Source organism: Gossypium raimondii, chromosome 3 (assembly GCF_025698545.1).
Source record: "Gossypium raimondii isolate GPD5lz chromosome 3, ASM2569854v1, whole genome shotgun sequence".
In the NCBI taxonomy this organism is placed as follows: domain Eukaryota; kingdom Viridiplantae; phylum Streptophyta; class Magnoliopsida; order Malvales; family Malvaceae; genus Gossypium; species Gossypium raimondii.
This window is the reverse complement of record NC_068567.1, coordinates 67,012-89,274: the sequence shown is the minus strand read 5'-3', so window position 1 is coordinate 89,274 and position 22,263 is coordinate 67,012. Positions and strand designations below refer to the sequence as shown.

Sequence of the window (22,263 nt, the reverse complement as noted above, 5' to 3'; positions counted from 1 at the left end):
CCGCACCCGCACCCGCATCCGGACCTTTCTGTGTGTACCAACCAACCTGTAGTGTAGACCTTTCAACATCATTGCCATCTTTTTCACTATACTCCTGCTTTACTTTCTACTTTCACTACAGTAAATTTTTTTTAATTTATAAAAAGGGTAAACTAACTAATTGCTCACCTAATTTTTGAATATTTTCATTTTAGTCACTTAAATGTTAAATGATTGATTTTGGATGCCACATCATCATTTTTACCATTTTTACCCCTGATAGTGTTCATCATCTTCCCTCCACGTCACCCCTGCTTCCACCATTTTTTTCTATAAATTCATTAATTATAGTTACACTACTTTTTAATCCACTGCCTCTCACCCTTTCTTCCATGTGTATGTTCTCACGTCGCATCCCTTCCAGTTCAGCTCTCATGGCTTCAGCCTTCAAGGACATTCTTTGCATCTTGTATTAATTGCCCAACAATAAAAAATCCAACCTGAACTAGAATATTATCACATCGACTTATTCAATCTAATTTCATTTTTGTTTATTTTTATTGTTATTTTAATTGTACTTATTGCTATTATTTTTGTTTTTATCAGATTTGAATTACTCCTTTTTATTTTTGCACAAAGTACGACAATTGCCTAACACGTACCCTGGTTAAATAAAAATGACAATTTTAGATATCTTACTCCCAATACTGTTATTTATTTACGGTTGATATGTAGAAATTTATTTTTGGTGGATTCGACACCCATCAAATTTTGACGTCGTTGTCGAAAATTGGTGTTAACTCATTTTGTGTTTTCTTTTTAACCAGGTCGTGACGTGCCGACTGCTGGAGCATGATTTAGAAGTAGAGAAGACTTCTCATGAAAAAAAAATGATGGCAATTGTGTAACATCCCAAAAACTTCATTGGTTTTAAACAACATGATTTTAGAAACTATATGTATTAGAATTTTCAAAAGAAATAAAAAAAATAGAAATTTCAGCGTGAGTAAAAAAGATTAAATTAAAGAGTTATATTATGATGGATTAATTTAAAGTGGGGATTAAAATGTAAAAATGTGAAAAGTGTTGTGGTCTTAGTATAAATATTTAAATTTTATTGGTCAAAATGTAAATATGAAAAAAAGAGACCAAAAGTGCAAATACCTCAGGTGGAAAGTACCAACATGTGAAATAAATTGGCGTATAAAGACTAAATTGAATAAATGGAGAAATGAGAGGAACTAAATTATAATTTTTCCTAAAGTGAAGAGGGACTCAATGGTGAAATTGTAGAAAATCGTGAGGATAATCATTTCTCACCTTGAAACCAAAGGTGAGAAATAATTAAGGAGTATTTGGTGTTAAAATATGATTGGTTGAAATATTTTATTATAATTTTATTTTAGAATATTTTATTAATTAATAGAGATATTTTAATAGAAAAGTTGTATAGGTTTCTTTCATTCACCATCATTCTCCCGCAATTTACCATTAATGGAAAAATAAAATTTTATTTTTTACAATTTAGTTCTTTTATTAAAATTCACCATTCTCATCTTGAAACCAAAGGAATTTTCATAGCCTATGGTAAGTATGAATATTACCTTGGATTCACGAGAATTGAAATTGGAGGAGTGAAAAAACGAAGATAAAGCTTGTAATAAATAGAACAAGGTAAGAATATAAATATTTTATTTTGATTTTAAGCTTAATATTGTTGAAAAAGCAAGAAAATGATGCTAAACTAGAGTTTGTTAATTTATATAAAGTTTTGTATTCTTAAAATGTTAGTGGAGAGAATGCGATAAAAACTATTATAGAGAAAGGAAAAGACAAGACAAATATGAGAAAATAAAGCGGTGAAACTAGAGAAGTGAAAATTCTAGCTAAATAGAGACAAATAATACTTAAAATAATTATTTTCCAAAGAACTAAAGTGACAATGATTAATAATTAGTTTTAAAATTGATAAAACAAATTCTTTTAAGAACGTGTGTAAGTTGTTTGATAAAAATAATAATAATGACTCAACTTTGAAAATTTAACAAAAATTATAGAAATTGAGATAGAGGTTGAACCAAACATGAAATTCAAGCCCATCGAGTTTATTTTGTATAGAAGAAATGATGTGAGTAATGAATTGTAGATTATGAGATAAATAAATTTAAGTGAGACAAGGTCAAATTGATTTTGGGTTACCCAATTCGACTTTGAAAATTTATTAAAATTATAATAAAAATTATTTAGGAGATGAAATTTATATTTTAAAAGATGAATGAGTCTATTTTCAAAAGAAACAAATGGAAACATTATATGAATTCTTTATTGAAAAATAAATATTTTTAGTGAAGAAGTGTTAGAGCTGTCTAGTAGTATAACGAAGGAAAATTTAAAGAAAATATGTATTAATTTGCTTATGTAAAAATTCTAAAATTTTTATGGTAAAAATTTCGTTGAGTCTAGTTTTAAAAATAACAAATAGATCTTAATTTCAATTTTGTAGGCTAATATTTAAGTAATTTAGTGATTGCTACTCAAGTAGCCAGTCTTGTTAAGAGTATATGTGTAATTAATTTTAAAAAATAAATTAAAAATTATTTAATGAGAAATTTAATTTTAAAGGTAATAAAATAATAAAATATTTTTATAGAAAAATTAATCAATACTTAATTAATAAAATAACCAATTAAAAATTAATTTAATAAGGAATTTTAATGTTAATAAAAATAAATAAAAAGTAAATTGTCTTTTTAATTTTAAAATTTTAAACCAGCAATAAAACCTACAGTTCAATTTAAATATAAAGTCTCGATTTAATTTTTTCTCTTTTAGTTAGTATATATTTATATATTATTCTTTTAGAAGTTTTAAATACAAATAACACGTTGAAACAATTATAAAATAAATATGAAATTTTACATCGAACAATTTAAATTTTATTAATTAGAATTTATTTTATCAATTCAAATATAAAATAAAATTTAACTTTTTGTTCAATATTTAATTATCAATTGAGAATTTCACTTTAATAAGAAATTTAATGTTAATAGTAATCATAATATATTTTGAAAATATTTCATAATTTTACTTTAATATGGATTTTAATATCAATGGAAATATATATTTAATTAATAGTTTATTTTAATTAAAAATTAATTGTATAAATTATCAAGCTATTTGCAATTTTAAAATCCCTACTTTTATGCACATTATCTAAAACCAGAATTAGAAAAATGAAGAAAAACAAGGGAGAATCAGAGTCTTGATTTCCTACCTCATAATTTTTTGTTTTTCGGTCCACTAACCTTTATTATCTTCTTTCCATCACCCTAATTTGTAATTTCAGGAAAAAAAAAAGAAGGAAAAAGTCACTCGTCAGGTGGCATAAGCTGAAGGCTACAATATAATGATATTCCATATCGTGATTCTAAGCAATAGTAGCAAAAGAAAATGTGAAAAAAGCGAAAAAAAATCTATACTTGGCAATTGGATTTCTTTTTTGGCAATTAGAGTTGAGATGTTGGATAAATACTGATAAATATATATACATATTTTTTTCTGGAAATAAATTGACAAAAATCAAGCAATGAACAAGATATCATCAACGTCCCTAATAGGTGGAGCAGTGGTAGTGGCCATGGCGGTAGGATTGTACCTTGGCGTAGCGAAAAGAGGCTTACCTCCTGAAGGACTTGGAATGGGTTTGTGGAGGAAAATAAAAAGAAAGAAGAAGCCATTGCGCGTGTATATGGACGGTTGTTTTGACATGATGCATTACGGTCACTGCAATGCCCTCCGTCAAGCTCGTGCAGTGGGCGACCAATTGGTGGTGGGGGTAGTTAGCGATGCGGAAATCATTGCAAACAAAGGCCCTCCTGTAACTCCTATGCATGAAAGGTATATGATTGATATAAATATACAAACATGAGTGGTCGATTCATTTTTTTCAATTCATTCACCCATTCTTTCATTTTTGTTGTGAATTAAGGATGATAATGGTAAAGGCGGTGAAGTGGGTGGATGAGGTCATTTCTGATGCGCCGTATGCAATCACCGAAGATTTCATGAAGAAGCTGTTCGATGAATACAAGATGGACTACATTATTCACGGCGATGACCCTTGTGTTCTTCCCGATGGAACTGATGCTTATGCTGTTGCTAAGAAGGCTGGTCGTTTTAAGCAGATTAAGCGCACCGAAGGCATCTCTAGCACTGACATTGTCGGTCAGTTTAAGCATTTCCATGAATTTTAATAAAAGATCCATGGATGCTTTCTAATGTATTGCCTTGCATTCATTGTTCCTAACAGGCCGATTGCTTCTTTGTGTAAGAGAAAGATCAGTTAGTGACAGTCATAATCATTCCTCTCTACAAAGACAATTCAGCCACGGGCACAGCCAAAAATTTGAGGATGGTGGATCTGGATCTAGATCTGGAACTCGCGTATCTCATTTTCTACCAACATCCCGCAGAATCGTGCAATTTTCAAACGGAAAGGTATGCATAACGTCAGCTCTCCTCATATATATATATTTTGTTTGTTTCAGTTGCGTTTTTCTAGTTTTGGAAAAATTTGATCCAAGAGTTAAGGTCTCCATATAGGTAGTGTAGAAAAAGAAATAAACATTCAAGTTAGTAACGCTGTTTAAAACTCAAAAATTTAACAAGTTTCCCATAATATTTTTACAAAATGGTTGAAGAGGCCCAAAGTAACATTTTGTTTTGAAACCTACTTGATCTTGAAATGAATCACGATAACTAGTGCAATATTGTAGAAACGTTGGATGCATGTACTGGGATTCTGCTCATCTATATTTTTGTCGGATAAAGAATTAAAAAATAAATTGCATTTTCTGTGATAGCTATCTCTACGCTTTTCATCTATTTTATCTTCTCTATGCCTTCTATATGAAAAAAAGAATCCTTCAATTCTTGACATTTGATTGTTGGCAGTGTTTGGCATGCAATCCATTCAAGCAGAATTATATAAATTTCTCTACTGCTTGTTGTAGGGCCCAGGACCAAACGCTCACATTGTTTATATAGATGGTGCATTTGATCTTTTCCATGCTGGACATGTTGAGGTACGTCATGTCATATTTGTTGTTGTTTTTTACATGGTGATTTTGTCGCCAGAGAGAAAGAAATAAAGAATAAGTCACTAAATCTATGCTATATTAGATTCTGCGTGTTGCCCGAGAACTGGGAGATTTTCTTCTCGTTGGTACCCACAATGATCAAACTATCAGGTAAATTTACTCTCTTGCATTTTAATTTTTTCATCTTTTTAACTTGTCATTGCAGTATTTTTCTTTTTGGAATTAAAAGTTATTGTTAGATAAATTTATATTTTTTTTGGAAAAAAAAGAGAAAATATTTGTTGTTTTTGAAATTTCTTTATTTTCATTTTTATGTTTTATATTTTATCTTTTATTCTAAAAAATGGTAATTATAATGTTTCCTTATTATAAATATTTTTCAAAATGATGGGTTATATTTAAGTCGGTCATATCTTTATTGTGTTACCCAACTTACATTATTCAACGCTTGAAGATAGAAGTTGACTAAGCTCGACCTCGCCAAAAGCCTAACGTCGACCTTATCGAGCGTTCTATTACATAAAATGAGCCCATACAATCCTCAGAAAACATATAAGGAAGGCTCCTATCAACACTTGTCAATCCATCACCTTCCAGGCTCAACATTACTACGGAGTATCACGTTACATTGACTCCAATAATATTTTACAACCCGCTAGTCTACCCTTTATAGCTATGGAGTAAAGAGTTTAGTTTTCACCATCCAAGCAACCTCCCTCAATAAATACTTACTCCAACATCTAAGTAGCGGTAGATATAAGAACTCGACAATTTATTATTTTGACCACCCTGCAAAAATCCTCTCTCAACTTCCATATACATCCTAGGCTTTTATCCTGGTTCTTTGCACTTTGTGAAGTTTGCCCAAACACGTTGTATAACTTATTTTTATAATAATTGGTGCTGTGAAAAAATAAAAAAATTACATCTCTACTACTCTATTATAATCAAGAAAAATAATACCAAGATGTCATCTATTATCAACACCAAGGTGAAACCAAGGTCAAAATGATGTTGTAAAATTTTATCATCCATCATTTCCACAATTTCAACTATAGAGACAAGCATTATATTCCATTTTCCCACCACCTTGACAAATCATCATGATGAAGGGTATTGTCGAGATTTAGGAGTGGGAGAAGATTCTAGCCCTAAAGTCCGATAGTATAGGGAATTGCAAGCCCAAAATGAGTTTCCCTAGGCTCAAATCCAAAAATGTGCCCTAGAAAGTTCCATGAGGGACAAAAAGCAACTGAGAAAGGACAAACAATTAATGGGGCCGAAGATGATCTCCAGGATGCTAGCATAGCCTTGATTCAGAGGGAAACCAAACTATTGTGCCAAATGAAGGGAAAATTATAAAGCTAAAAATAGTTGAAATTGTTGACGCACAAATCACCTAAAAGGAGTTTCATCTGTGCCATTCCATCATTACACCCATTTAAATACCTTACAAGGAACATTCTTAGCGAGTGTAGGGAAATATTAGAGACCCCACCTCCCATAGGTCTAATCCATGGAAAAGGAAGTCTACAGCTGAGTGCTTATATCACAAAGATGTAGGACATGCTACGAACAACTGCTTAAACTTAAAGGATGCTATTAAAGAATTTTTAGAAGGGACAGTTGGAACGGTTCATAGAGCCACACCTTACTCCCCAAAAGAAGGGACAGGGGAGACATCGCAGTAAAAAGAATCTTAGAAGTGTCAAAATATCGTGCAGAAAGGGGAAACTCTTTTGATTCTAGCACATAACCACCACCCCTTCAAAATAAACATAAAAGGGGGGAGGACGAATAGGGAATACCCTTCAAAATAAAATGTGTGCAAGCTTTGTAGGAAGAAAAAGATCTTGAATGGCATAGATACACATTTCTCTTTTAAATGCAAAAGGAGAACACCTTGCTATGCCGAGCAAGGTAATGTTATGAATAAGCCAAGGCATTCAAAGAAATATTGTATTATATATCATGCAGTGCTAAACGAGGTACTCATCGCCCTATCATGAATCTACATGAAAGAAGCTTAAGTGTTTTAGCTTGTCGCTATGTGGATGAGGTGATAATCGGTGCTCCATGGGAAGTGTCTAAAGACATGGTTAGTACTATTCTTTGGTTTAATTTGTTAAGACTTTTTTTTTTTTTTAAGTAGTATATGCTGGTTTATAATATCTTTATTTTGATTCTGGTGGCATTTAAAGATTGAACTACATTAAAGGAAAAGGCTTTGATGTATTCTATGAAATTTTAGGATTTTTCTTTGGTTTTTAAGTGTTTTAACTTAAATTAGAATGATTATGAAAGGTACACTTTTAAAATTTTACTACTATGCCACATTATATTTGTATTAAACTAATTTACATTATTTTTTAACTCTTATTCATAAAAAATCGCAACATCCGAAATTTAAACCCTAAACAAATAAAACCAAATCCTCAAATTTTAAACTTTTAAATTCTAAAACTCTAAATTTTAATTTTAATTCTAATTCTAACTCTAATCCTAAATTATAAATATTAAATCTCTAAATATTATATTCTAAATATTATTTTACTATTATTATTAGTTAATGTTAATTAATTAACACTAAAAACTATACTTAGAGTTAAACTATTATTAACAGAGAATTGATCTAGTGTTAAAAGCATACAAGGCACTAATTAAAAAATTTTAAAAATATTATGTGCCATATTATTAATAGACATCTAAAAAATAACTTTTTAAGATGACCCTAATATAATAAAACTTTGTATGAAATTGCATTTTAGCTAAATTATTGCTTTGCATTTGTTTTATGAAAATCTAAGAAATTGCCCCATAATTTTTCTCTCACCACAATCTTGCAATTGCAGATCACAACTTTTAATATATCATTAGTTGTCCATGGAACAGTGGCAGAGAGCAGTGATTTTCAGAAGGTGAAGTGTAAAACTTATTGATCATGACGAGTGAATAGCATGGCTAAGTTACATTATTTCATGTCATGCAGGAAAAAGATAACCCTTATGATGTTCCAATTAGTATGGGAATTTTCAAAGTTCTAGAAAGTCCACTCGACATTACAACTACCACAATAATTAAGAGGATTGTAGCAAATCATAAAGCTTACCAGGTTCACTTTATTATAGTCATGCTATTTGTGACTGAATCTTATACTTTAAACCCTCTTTCAAGTGAGTTATAAAGTGGACTATATGGCCATAATGAAGGTTTGTGCTGAAAGTGCTTATAAGATATGTTTCCATTGTGCAGAAACGTAATGAGAAGAAGGTTGCAAGTGAGAAAAGATATTATGACAATAAAACTTATGTTTCCAGCGACTGATTACATGTACGGTCTGTCCTACCTATTTTATTTTGCAAAAGTAAAAGCTAATTAATTAGTACTAACATCAAGACTGAGCATCCATTTCCCCTACATCACATGCTACCTTTGTTATTCAAATATTTGTAAAATTTGTGTCACTCTATTGGTTTATTATAATATTATACTCTTTTCTTCATTATACTCTCTAATTTTTATTAAATTGAATTTCAATTTTTTAATTATTTAAATTTCATTCGAATTACCAAAAGTACTAAAGAGAGATTGGTTATTAAGTACTTTATTGATAAATATAATCAATTTATTAAAAAGTATTAAAATTCATCTTTATTGAGAGATAAACCGGGCTTAGCCCAAAAATAGATAATTATAATTTTATCCTTTATAAATTATACCTCTCTAAATGAATATACATATGTTTAGTCCTTTAAAAAATATAGATTAATAAAAGATACAATTATATCTTCACCTCTTTGTATATTTAATATATTTGCATTTATTTATGTTGTGTTGATTTTGTTTTTGCGTTGCATTTTAATTATTTTAATATTGTTATGTAGGAATTCGTTAATGTTTCGATTCGTTATTATAACACAATTTATATAAAAAATTTGATATGTGATACACAATTATTTGATTTAAAATTTGGTTTAGGAAAATAAATTATTATTTAAATATTTTATTTTTAATCTTATAGTTATAAAGTGTATATTTAAAATGGTTGGAACTCATGTTAACATATCAATCCATTTATAATCCTTGTGGCCAGCTAGGCAAAAATTAAATATTTTATTTTATTTAGAGTTCATATTCAATTCTCTAGTATTTTTTTTGATAAATTAGGTTTCTTATTCTTAGAGAATATACTTAAATGAGTTAGTCTATAATTATTAAGTTTGTTCACATTATGTAGAAGGATCCAACAAACCATATTTATTTTGTTTTTTAAGCCTGCTGTGTTTTAATCTTTTCAAAGCATTTTTTTATTTATCTCATGTTTTATATAATTTATTATATATTTAGTTTAATTTTAAATTTACTTACTTAAAATATTAAAATATTTAATATTTAATATAAATAAATTATATTAATTTATAATATCTTTTACAATCCTAGACAAAGTCAAATATATAAATCTAGTCATTTATAAAAGTTTGGTATAATGGTAAGGCACATTACATTATTAACGAGTGACGAAAGAGGAGATGAAAATTTGACTTGGAGATTTTAGTCATGAAATCTGAATATAAATCTTAGAACGTATATGAAAATGTAAATAAAAGTTTGGTTTTCAAAGTCTTTCAAAAATAAAAATTTTAATATTAAATAAATATGAATTTATTTCGATTCTAACATAAAATTAATTTATTAATTAAATTTTAGAAAGTAATATGTGAAAATAATAAATTGACATGATATTTCGTATATGATAATATATTTATTGCATCATATTTTGAAAATAATATAACTTAATTTAATAATTTAACAACAATTATTTAATGATTAATGAACTTTTAAAATTAAAAAAATACAATGATAAAAAATACCAAATTAAAATTCAGTTATCAATACCAAATTAAAATTCATAACTTTGCATGCGGAATATAACCTATTGATTAATTAGCATGGAATTGGAATGGAAGGGTGTCCTCGCCTGGCCTCCAGGCAGAAGCAGTGAGCAAGCAAAGGTCTTTCCAACCAAGCTTGAGGGAGCCATTGTCCTCAACCAAAGTATAACCATGAGATGGGAACATGCCTAAGAGCAGGGTGGCCTGCGTCGCCGCATTGCCAGCAAGGGATATACCCTTGAACCCACACTGCTGCAGCTTCTCCCTCCAATTATGGAATTTCATGGAACCTCCTCCTAAAGCCAGAACATTTCGTATCTCCTTGGATAGTAGCTGCTGTTCCACCACGTGCCTCTCCTCGCTCTCTTCCCCGTAGCTTGCCCCTAGTGAATCAAATACCGCTGAGTAGTAGTGTATGGCTTCCACAAACCTTCCCAAAAATGGTCCTTCCTGCCTCCTCAAGTCCTGTTCTACTACCGTCACTACTTTGGGTGCCAACCTGATCATGAATCATCATCATCAGTAGCTCCCTCGTCTTCAAACACACTCATTTTTTATTACACAAATTAGCTGATTAATAAATGTGTCATGCTTGGATGAATGAAAACTAATTAATTTAGATTAGTAAAACTAGATTTCAGATAGAGAGGACAAACAGAGCTAAGGTTTATTATTATTCTTATTTATAAGTTGTTGTAGTAGTAGTAGACTTGTAGTGATGGATTCAGGGCATAGAAGACCAATTTTTATTTCTAATCAACGTCTAGGTCTAGCCTTCCATCTAAAAAATTTATGGCAATAATAAAGTTGTAGGGTTAAAAGAAAAAGCAACTTGAGTTGCGTGTATTTGTGGAGTGCATTCGATGCGTATAGTTATATACTTATATGTCAACAATATCATGTTTTCTGTGTTAACTAAACCATGAAACTAAAATATGACTGTCTACTTAGTGCCTACTTTAGGAAATTCATGCAAGCAAGAGCCAAAGGTCAAGGACTAAGGGCGTCATTTAGTCACCTTCGCAAGAGCCACAGCGCGTTGGTATCTGAACCAGTCACGTCGTAAAGAGAGTGCTGCAGCCAGTGAACTGCTACTGCCTCCGTCTTGCTAACCTTGAGTCTCTCGGGTTCCAGATTCCCCACCTTATCCGCCACCGGGCAAAATTGGAAGGGGAGCCCCAGTTTGTCGGCAAAATCAGATAAACGTTTCCCGGTTGCCTCCAGGGCCTCCAAGGAGGTTCCCAACCCCGTGAGGCGCACGTGCGGCGGCCCGCCTGGTCTTGAGGCCAGTATGTGAAACAGCCCTGGCCACTGCAGGCCTTGCATTATGTCGAGATCTATGATGTGCACTCTCTCCTCCCTTTCGAACGCCTCTTGTATGGCTTGATTGGCTGTGAAATGCGAGAACTTGACGAATGGACTTATCCCGTTGAACACCTGGAATGCCGACACTATCTTTTGGGTATGGCTCTGTGACTGTGGAATCGGTGGAAGCGTAGCGCATATTCCCAGGCATGAGCTCAACAGCCTTGCGGACATAGCCTCTGAGAAATACGCTGCCACGCGCTGAGCAGACGTCCCAAATGGCGTTGACAGTTGCGACAGCTCTAACAGCATCCTATTTGCTTCCTCAAATTTATTAGCTGAAACCGCCTCAGCACACTGCAGGAGTAAGGTCAAGAGGTGCAATCCTTCTTCGTCTCTCTTTTGCTGCCGTATCTCCTCTTTCCTGTCTCTGGCGCTGCATGCTTGAACTATTTGAAAAGTGGACGTGGGCGTTGTGCAAGCAGTCGTCGAGGGAGTAGTCTTCTCAACTGGGGAAGGGTTTTCTTCTGGAACTGGAAGCGGCTGCTGCTCCCGAGTCTGTTGGTGATGAGGCAGTGTCTGATATAGGGAAAGAACCGGTGGTGTAGTCGCAGAAGGGCTACTGCTAATCTGATTGTGATGCTGGTGTTGGGTAGCGACTGCGCTGTTAGAAACGGATAGTGGATTTATCTCCCAGTTCAAGTACTGGCTCATGGAACAAGATTCGGGCAAAGAGCAGTTAGGAAGGCTATCTAGGGCGGGGTCCAAGTTAAAAGTGAGTCCAGAGGAGCCTTGTTGCTGACTATGGTTCCTCTGCAACAAGGAAGCCTCGCCCTCCTTACTTCTCCTTTCAACTGGATCCACTAGGGAGCGAAGCCTGTACTCCAGGAGCGTAGCGAGGTTCGGGTTGCAAGGGTAGATGATCTCCCGGACGTTGTGGATGATTTGAGAAATGGAGACGTTAGAGGAGGTGTGGATGAGATCCCTTATGACACCGTCAATCCACACTGTAGCTGAAGTGTCATCCATCGAATTAGAGATCGGAGATATAATAACTGAGTCTGAGGCAGTAGTTGCGGTGACGGAGTTTCGGTTTCTGTCCGTTGGTGGAAATAAAGGCAAACCCGAGAAACCACAGACAGCCGGGGGGTGAGGTTTACTAGTGGAAATGGTATCGATGCAAGTAAAAGTAGAAGTGGTTGTAGATAAAACAGCAGGCCCGCCTGACGTCACGGCGATGAAGTTTGCAGAAGGAAAAATGGCGGTATTCATCTTGATATTGGAGTGGTTGAGGAGTGGATTAGATGATGCTGGCGCTGGCAAGAAAGAGCAAACCGTGTTGTTATCAGGCTCAGGCTCAGAGACAAGGGTGCGGCGAGGGAACCTTTGGTTGTCAGCAATCTCAGAAGCCATTCTCTTCCTCATCATTTTCCCATCTGATGTATTGTTTGCTACTGCTACTGGGTGTCCTCGGCTGCTGCTGCTGCCATTGGTTTCACTATGATTTTCATCTACCAAATCAGAAGCGTCCATGGCCCATCAACTACAACTCTTTGTACAACTGGAGGGGACGCTTGCTAGCTTATGGAGGGATATGGGTATGTACCTTATAATATTAAACCAGAAGCAGATGGGAGCATAAGTAGGAGCATCCAAACAGAAAACGGTACCAAAACTAGGACAGCAGCTTCGGGATTCCTCTCTAATCTTACCACCACCTTCTACGTTAGTTAGGCCTAGACCTCTTGTTATATAGTATATAATAAAAACTTTTCTTACTCTTTTGATTTCTTGTCATCTTCAATCAAATTAATAATTTAATGCTTCAAGTACGCCGTAGCCATGCTTTTTGGATGCTTGAAAGTTTTGATTACAGTAGAGAAAAGAAATAAAGAAACTACAAAAAGGAAGAAGCAAGGGAGCGGTGATGGGTGGCGGTTAGCTAAGCGTCCTGATGTGGATGAATTTATTGCCAGTACTGGATATTAATTATTAAGAATGGAACATGCTAACGTTAATATTCATGAATGATGGTATACCATGTTTATTCTTGAATTAATTAATTAATTCATTAAAATCGGTGCTAAAGCGAAAAAAGAGAGGTAAACTCAGGGAGAGAATAAACTAAAGAGAGGAATTAGGAGCAGGTAAGATGATGGGCTGTCAAAGTAGAGAAAACAAGAAAAGAAGCAAGCAAGCAAAGACTGACTTTGGGATTGGTGGAGCTGGGGATGATAGCTTCAGCCTGTTTTGCTGTTCGTCGTCTCCTGTTTGACGTCTTGCAACGACCAGTTCTATGAATCTATGCCCTCCCCCCTTACAAGCATAGCACAGCAGGCACACTACACCATACCACACCGCACACACAATTTCTCGCCTTTTTTTTTTAAATATATATTTTTTCAAATTAATTACCATCTGCGTACAGTGAATCCTTCTGAAATATTTACAATCAATTTCTGTATATGCATATGAAACGAGAGCTACTTTGAAAGGAAGTCCTTCCAACATTGTATAACATGCTTGGCTTATCATTCTGTAATTAATTCACGTTACATTGATTGTGTTGTCTAACAAGTGTTTCGTCCAAACATAATTAAGAGCTACCTAGATATGGATATCAGTATCTGGTCTGCATCTTTGAAAAAAAAAAAAAAGAGGCATGGGAACTAATACGTGAGCGATGTTGATATAGCCCAATTTGGCAAATTAAAATCAAGCCTGTTGCTGGTTTCTCCTTAATTAGGTAGTTAACTAGCTAGCTAGCTTTTATTCAACCCTGAAACCAATGTGAGAAATGAATGCATATGCATGCATGCATTTTCGTCAATTTTTCCCGCTGTAAATACGCATCTTTATTATTAATTTTATCTCATTATCAGTAATTTTCATCGGAGTACTCAATAACATAGAGTTAGTAGCAAATTTGGGTTGTTGAATAGCGGAATTGCCATTTGCGAAGCATAATAAGGCAGAGCTACAGACCACTTGCTTGCTAGGCTCTTCCTTTGGATAGACAGCTCCGGTAAAAATAAAAATAATGGTGGCAGCAAGATTAAATAGTGATGTAATAAAATTGAGTACTATGTGTTTGGATTAATTATAAAATATATAAATCTAATTTATCAATAAAATTTAAATCATGGATTGTTAGATAAAAATCATCTGTAGTAAGCAGTTGAGCTTGGCAAATTCAATGACAGTCAATTATGAACAACAAAACACAACACAAGATGGTTAGAGATGTCCATTTATACTTAACAAATGAACGAAATAAATAACCAATCTTTTTGAGAGCTGAAGTCCAAGGATTCCTTTGGATGCAACTGGGTTCCGGTATGTTGGCTTTTTTAGGCTAAAAACAATTGCAATTGAAATGTTAGCAAACTTAAGGTTGTTTGGAAAGTATTCTTCAGTACGTTGAACACCTCATTGGAAGCTTAATTCCAGACTGGAGCCTTTTGTTCCAGTAAAAATTTAGCAACTTCAGTTGCTTTTTCTTTTCCTCTTTTACCCATGTATTCTTCAGTTGCATTCTTCAAGCTTTTCTGATGTTTGGCTACCCTTCTTCTTCCCCTTCCCCTTCCCTTTCCCCTTCCCCTTGGGTTGCAAATCAGTTTGGCCAAGGACCTTTACTGGTTCCTCCTTCATCCAGGTAAGGCTCCTTCTCCTTCTTCCGTTCTTCATTCCTTTTTCTGATAGTTGAAATCAAGGAGAAATGCGAAGACCTACATGCTCTAATCAGGTATTCCATTAAAAACTAATAGCTTTTATTTATCGATTTTTAAATGTGCATGCATATAATTATTTGAAGAAAAAAATCGTTCGTTGTGGAAATTCTTATATGAGATTTTTTTTTCTTCTACTGAATTTCTGGGTTTTGTTGGAATCCTTGAAAAATATATATTTCCTTGTCAGATCGTGATGACATTGACTAGATTGGTTGTCTTTGGATTACATTAATGACCTTTCGATTGGAAAAAGAAGTGTTGGGTCGATCTTGCTTTTGACCAATGATGAGGGTTTAGTGAAAATCAAAATTATGGAATCAATTTATGTTTTTTTCCGATAATTTTAATTGTTTGCAATGATAATTGTTCAAGTGGAAAATAGTATTTATTTTCAGCTTTGTGGTTGGTGGTTGTACCATTAAGATTGAGAATGAAATTATCGAATTATAGTCAATTGAAATCCGCTATGCCTTTTTTTAATATCATGGTATGGAATTTGGCTTGTTAATTTTTACTTAAGGTGTTAATTTTGCGTTTCTATTAGTTTGAAGGGATTTTGTGAAAGCTGAGAAAAAGGGGAGTAAAGATGGTGAAACTGACAATGATTGCTCGTGTTATCGATGGTCTTCCTCTGGCGGAGGGACTAGATGATGGTCGGGATCCGCAGATGCCGAAATGTACAAACAACAAGTTAAGGCTTTGTTTAAGAATCTCTAAAGGCCATAATGAAGCTTCAAGGATGTCTGTCGAGATCGGTCCTTATGTATTCCAAGATCCTTGTCCCGGTGTCTATTTTTGGATGCCATATTTTTGAATTATGAAATAGGTTTATACTTTATGGTCTATTGAGGAAAGAAATAAGTTCATTGTATGTTTTTCTCAATGCGATTTGCGGTGCATCTGAATTATACCATTATGGTGTTACCTTGACCTAAGTTCATAGCTATATCATTGAAGGTCGTGTTTGTTACTTGACAATGTGTGACCGTTCTTATCATTGCAGTGAGAATTTTTATTGTTAGACTCCTGTGACTTCTTTTATGACTCTTCAATAGTCTGATCAATAAGTCTTTGTTTTGAATGGTTTTCTTTTGTTGCAAAGGATGGTGCACAGGATGAATTCAAATTTATGCTATATTTTAAAATGCTATGTTGTATGTATGCTGATCTGCATTCTATTCTCGTGTTCTTTGTCTAGTGATGTTCAAATTGTTAGGGAGCCTGTTACAAATACTTTTTAAAATGTCAACAACATTCTATCTCATCCCCTATCCCTTTTTTTTTATATTCTTGCTATGTCTGGTGTTTGGTATTGCAGGCAGAGCTCGAGTCTTTTAAAATGGAATATGCAAATGCACGACTGGAATGTAATGCAGCTGATGAACGTGCTAATATATTGGCTTCTAAAGTCATTGATTTAGAAGATAAGGTAACAAATATAAGTTTTAATGGGTAAAGGTTTTCTTCCTTCTCCAATTTCATTCTATTCATTACAGAACATATATCACTCTTGATAATAATGCTGAAAGACCAGTAAGCTGCCATGTTCGTATATGCATGGTTGTAATATATACCACGTGAAGGGTGTTTCTTGGATGTATAGTAGAGCTGCAACGTTTTTAAGTTCCAGTCTAACTTAAGTGGCTCTCTAGTTATTTTTTATATTTGATTTGATCCTGTTATTTGCTTGTTTTATATGATATTATTAGCATTTGGAGTTTCTTACTTTATTCCATTGAATATATTTCTGTATAAAGCTGTTGACACTGGAGTGAAATTACTTTTGTCTTCTGCTAGATTAAAATGTTTTTAATATCCTTTCTGTAGGCACATCGATTAAGGTCAAATGAGCTAAAATTGGAGAGGCAATTGGAGAACTCACAGGCTGAAATTTCTTCTTTCAAGTATGCTTTTTTTAAGTCTAATTATGAAATTTGTCCCTTTATTTTACAGCATCTGAGAAGTTAGTCCCTCTGATTTGTCTGAATGGTCCTCATATTTTATAAACACTAAGAAATTAGTCCAATTGAGTAACACTGTTAAACCTTCTTGTTAAATTGAGCTGTTCAGCAACTTATGTGCTAGGAATTAGTAAAAACCAGCAGTAGCATATTTATGTTACAAAAAAATTGACCTATATTCAACTTAGGTTACTATTTAAGTTTTGAGTATAGTTTTGGCACAGCATGCAACATGTTAATTTTGCACCATGCATTTGGTGTAATTATATGTTATTTTCACTCTTACTAACCTGGATTATTTTAACAGTTTGTATCATTGGTGCATCCATCAGTTTGTGTTGATTGTTTGATACTACATGATTGCTATGAATCATTTGCAATGTATTGCTTTGGAAGATACCTTGTTGCTTGCTTGGGTATGTTCATTTCAAAGACCTTGAACTTCAAATAAAGATTTTATTTCTTATCTCTGGATCAGCCTTGCACAATATTTCATTTAGTTTACAATTTCTGTGGTGACATTGTCTTTGTTATTTGCTTTGCTTATGCCCTTGAATCTGAATTTTGGACACCCATATATTATTTTCAATGTCATTGAATAGTCATTTCAACACTCTGCTTTTTTATATCTTTACTTTTTAAGAATATATAGGTTCTTCTGATGTCTAACATACCATAATCATAATTCCCCTTAATGCACTAAAAGGAATATGCACTACTTTGTTAGTAAGCAAAGTACAGGATGTTGTTGAACTTTGGCCCGCAATGCAACAGAAACCAAAGAAGAAACAAAGATCCGCACCAAAGATCCAAGTTGAACCGATAAGCAACACATTTGTTTATTTTGTTCATTTGTAACTTGATTTAATTGCAATGTAATTTATACTTAAAGTTAGTAGGAGTAGTTGTTGATTTATGTTTGATGTTATAGTGGTATGTCACCTACATTTTGTTTGTAATTCTATCTAGGCTTTGGGAGCGCTTATACATTAGTTAACGCCATATTTCATTGTAACATAAATGATTCTCAAGTCAATGAAAAAGATCTGATTTTTGGAAATCAAATTCAGTTTTCTTCTTGTTCAAACTTCTTTGTATTCGTTTTTCTTTTTCTCCTTAGTTTTCTGCTAAAAAAACCAACACATGTAATCCGGACTACATGTAATTCATTTTTCTCCTATAATTAAATATATGATTAATTTTGAAATATTAAATAAAATAAATTTTTGAATTTTTCTCTAGTTTTAATTCATTTTTAATTATTTATTATTGAAAATAAATATAATTGTAATAATTTTTAATCATTTCTTAATTTTGTAATTGTTAAATAATTTTAAAAACTTCTATTATATATCATTTTTAATCCAATGTCCTTAAAAGTCATTTTCCATTTTCACCTCACCGCTACAGCTGCGTTTGAATCCAAACATACACTTCACCGCTGTTTCTAATCTCATTGCTACAGTACCCAATCTCACCGCTACAGTAACTAATCTCACCGCCACCGCTATTTTTAACCTCACCGGAGCTAAACACACCGTCCATTCAAACTAAGCCCAAGTCTGATTCCATCTATGAGTTGAGGCTGAGCCCACTCAAACAAACAACAGTTGATGCCAAATCCCCAACTATCGAGTATCCAATGATGAAGGACAATACCAATGCAAGAGGTTTTCTTTTTGTTTGCGTGCGTCTTGTTGTGTCAGTTTAACAGATAAACGATGTACAGCGACAATATAAAGTTAACACGCAAAAAGTCGCTTAGCTTGGCTTGACGACAACCCTTTTAGTTTTCCCTTAATAACCTTAGAGAAATGAAGTAAGAAGAAAGAGGTGGAGTTTGTTCAGGTTTTCGACCTATTAGCTTAGGCTTAAATGGTTTGGTTTGATTTGGGCAAAAGAATCTAAAATTAGATAATAGCAGAGCGGATAGAAACGTCCCTCGCATTTGACAACAAAAATGAATGAATTCAAAGTAATTAATCTACATACAATAACTTCTTCTTTTTTATAATTTTATGTAAAGTTAATAACTATAAGGTTAACAAGTAAAGGACAAAAGGGAAGGCAAAGCAGTATTGTTGTCGACGGGGAGAAGGAACTAACCGTCAACACCAGGCCAGTGGTTTTGGCAGTTCCCAAAACTTAAACCCTAGTGTTTGACATTTTGCGAAAACAAAATGACATTTTGTATTCAACCTTACTTGAGCATCGATTTTAGAAAACAAACCATTAAAAAAAAAGGCTGCAGAAAGCTTAATTTGTAAAAAATATTTAGTGAAAATATCAAATTTAAAAATTTTTAGTATTTGAGATTGTTATAAGAAATTGCACTGTCATAAAACCTTTTTCTCATTATGTTGCCTAACCGCTTTGTTTTTTCTCATTGTTGAATTTTTGAATTTGGTGTTATTGCATGTTAGTCCCTTGGATTATAATATAGTATAAGTCCATTTGTTTTATAATTTGTCATACTATACGCTTCGTTATTAGCCAGCTAGACTCCTTGTTGCATGTTTAATCTTTGTTAACTTACCATATCACCAGATCTCCTTTCGGTCAATCCTTAGAATATTTCGTGTGTTCCGTTGTAATACTATAAATATTATAATTGAACCATCATACTTGCTATGAAAGTCACTCCTTAATTCTCTATATTTTGTATCTATTACAACTGACTTGTCACACTTGCAATAGGATCGTTGAGTCGATATATCAGGTGAATCTTGACTCTAGACAGCGGCAGACAGTTAAGCATATACTCAAGTATTGACAGAAAATGAATGGTTATATGCTTGTATATTCTGGAAGGGACTTAACTTCCCTTGGTTATACAAACTTTGACTTCCAAATATGTACGGAGTTAAGGAAATTGACAATGAGTTGTCTATTTATCCTTGATAGAAGAACCATAGTGTGGATCAATGTTAAGAAGATTTCTATTCTAACTCCATTGTGGAGGTTGTATACGTGGGGGTTTTTTATGCAACAAAAAAAACAATGCAACTTCAAAAGGTCTCAACAGATCTTAAAGTAATTCCTGCTATGGAAAAAACAATCATATTGTATTGTGACAATAGTGCGACAATAATTAATACTAAGGAGACAAGGAATCATAAACGAACAAAACACAATAATGGTAAGTATCGTATTATATGAGAGACGATTGTAGACGGAATAGTGGATATAGTTAAAGTTGCATCTGAGGAGTGAGGACAACCTTGTGGATTTATTTACCAAGAATCTAGTGGCTAGGAGTTTCAAGAAACATGTAAAGGGTATGAGTATACAAAATAGGAATCATCTACTTTACTAGGGCAAGTAGGAGATTATTGAAATCTAATGCCCTTAGTGTAGCTATTTTGATACATGTGCGAATGGGGTAAATTTATTGAATTTCATTCACAAAAGGTGTCAATTTTCAAATTTGGAAAATCAGTCAACTTGCGACAACTTTTTGGATGGGATTTAGGCATTTCTGGGTTGAGATGTCTTATGGGATTCAGGCATTTCTGGGTTGAAATGTCTTATGCATTCGAATATCCATCTATTAACTTTGAAATGCACTTTGAATCACTCGATTACAAGTTCGGGAGCTCAAGTTATGACTGTTTTAGGGAAGATTATGCGAGTAGAATTTCTAAACGGGATTATTATGGAATTTACAAGTTTCGAGTTTAAACCATATTAGGTTAAATTTTTAGGCTTAATTTTTATTATATATGAGCCCGATATTGTATTTATTAGGTTTTATTATTTTATTATTTATTTATTTCAAATTTTGGACATATTTTTAAGTATTTTAAGTTATTAAGAGTTTTATGTTTCTTTGTCAATAAGAAAGTTTAGTTTAAAACTAGTTTAAACTAATTCTTATGTTTCTTAGTTTAAACTACTTCTTATTTTAGATTAATTAGAGTTTTGGTATATTTGAGAGTTTCATTTGGATGTACTTAGCTAACCTCATTAGGGACACAATGGTTTTCATTAATATGGTTTTCAACTCTCTTTGTACATTAATAAAATTTTATTGTTAAAATTATTATCTTTTGTACATTTGTCCTCAATGGTTTTTGTGTATAAGTAAATATTGGCTCACCGATTACATAATGTTTACTAATATCAAGTTGCATCATGTAATCAGATTGTGATATGAGAAGACAACTTATATTAGTAGGTAATCTAAACGGCCCATAGTCTGAAGAATCAAAATTTAACACATTGATTCAAGGGACTATTATGTTGTCTATTAAATCCAATTAGGAAGATATCTTGTCTTAGGTATCAGAACCAATGACTCCTAATAGATGTGTTTGTTTAGACTAACAATACATCAGATAGGACAAAACGTAAATGACATCCTCTCACTAGCATTGTATAGTTTATGAAAATGAAACATTCTCATGAGTCATTCGTCCAAGACGAATGATTTCCGTTACTATTTGTTAGTAATAGTCTTTTCCATATTAGAAGATATAGTGGTTACCATGAGATAAAGAATCATATTAGGTAAACAAATTGAACCAAAAGAGATCAATGATATCTTATAAGGGTAACACACTAATGGTAAGATCATTGGATGAGTAAAATTATAAATTGTTTTCATAATGGAGTTAAGTCATGTTACTTCTAGTAGATTGACTCCATGACTAAATAATGTTATAATTAATAGACAAAGAGTTGACACTTAATTATAAATTATTTTAACCCTAACTATATATGTCCAATCAGTCCATCTGCTGGCTCAACACATCACTTTGTGAATTGCTTTTAGAATCGGTAGGTTGAATTTAATGAAAAGACTAAAAGATAGATAGATTCCATGGATTACTATGCACAGTAAATACATTAATTATTTTAATTTTTAAAATTATTATTTGATTAATTATAACTAACTGAGTTTAGAGTGTAAATTAAATTAAGTAACCATCGTAGTTCTACAGAATGGGACAATTAAATTTATTTTCTTATAAAATTTAATATGATATAACCATCATGATTTTAAAGAAACTAAGATTGGCTTGAAAAAATATTTTAATTGAGAAAATTAATTAAATTTATTTTAATTAATTAATATTTCAAGAATAAAAACTAATTATTAAATTAACAAATTGGAAAATACATTTAGTCATACCCAATCCATAACAAAATATCAACAAACCCATCAAAACATGGGCAACTAAACCCTCATTGTACTCCACCCGCCATATGAACTACTTATGGAAGTCAATTTTTTCTATTAAAATATTATAAAATTAAGTGAATATTTTTTTCAAAAATAAATTTTATAAGATTT

General features: G+C 32.7%; 2 protein-coding genes across 2 annotated transcripts; one reads left to right on the top strand and one right to left on the bottom strand.

Annotated features, from left to right (window-relative positions):
- The first annotated feature begins 3,565 nt into the window (after positions 1-3,565).
- Positions 3,566-8,402, top strand: LOC105796061 (ethanolamine-phosphate cytidylyltransferase). The gene is made up of 9 exons (XM_012625700.2): positions 3,566-3,876; positions 3,968-4,203; positions 4,289-4,476; positions 4,992-5,063; positions 5,161-5,228; positions 7,056-7,176; positions 7,931-7,996; positions 8,068-8,190; positions 8,331-8,402. Exons 1-9 carry the CDS (start codon positions 3,566-3,568, stop codon positions 8,400-8,402), a joined length of 1,257 nt encoding a protein of 418 aa, XP_012481154.1.
- Positions 8,403-9,894: 1,492 nt separating this feature from the next.
- LOC105796249 (protein SCARECROW) lies at positions 9,895-13,208 on the bottom strand. The gene is made up of 2 exons (XM_012625828.2): positions 10,989-13,208; positions 9,895-10,469 (listed from the first exon to the last, which is right to left on the bottom strand). Exons 1-2 carry the CDS (start codon positions 12,806-12,808, stop codon positions 10,019-10,021), a joined length of 2,271 nt encoding a protein of 756 aa, XP_012481282.1. The 5' UTR covers positions 12,809-13,208; the 3' UTR covers positions 9,895-10,018.
- Between the last annotated feature and the right edge of the window lie 9,055 nt (positions 13,209-22,263).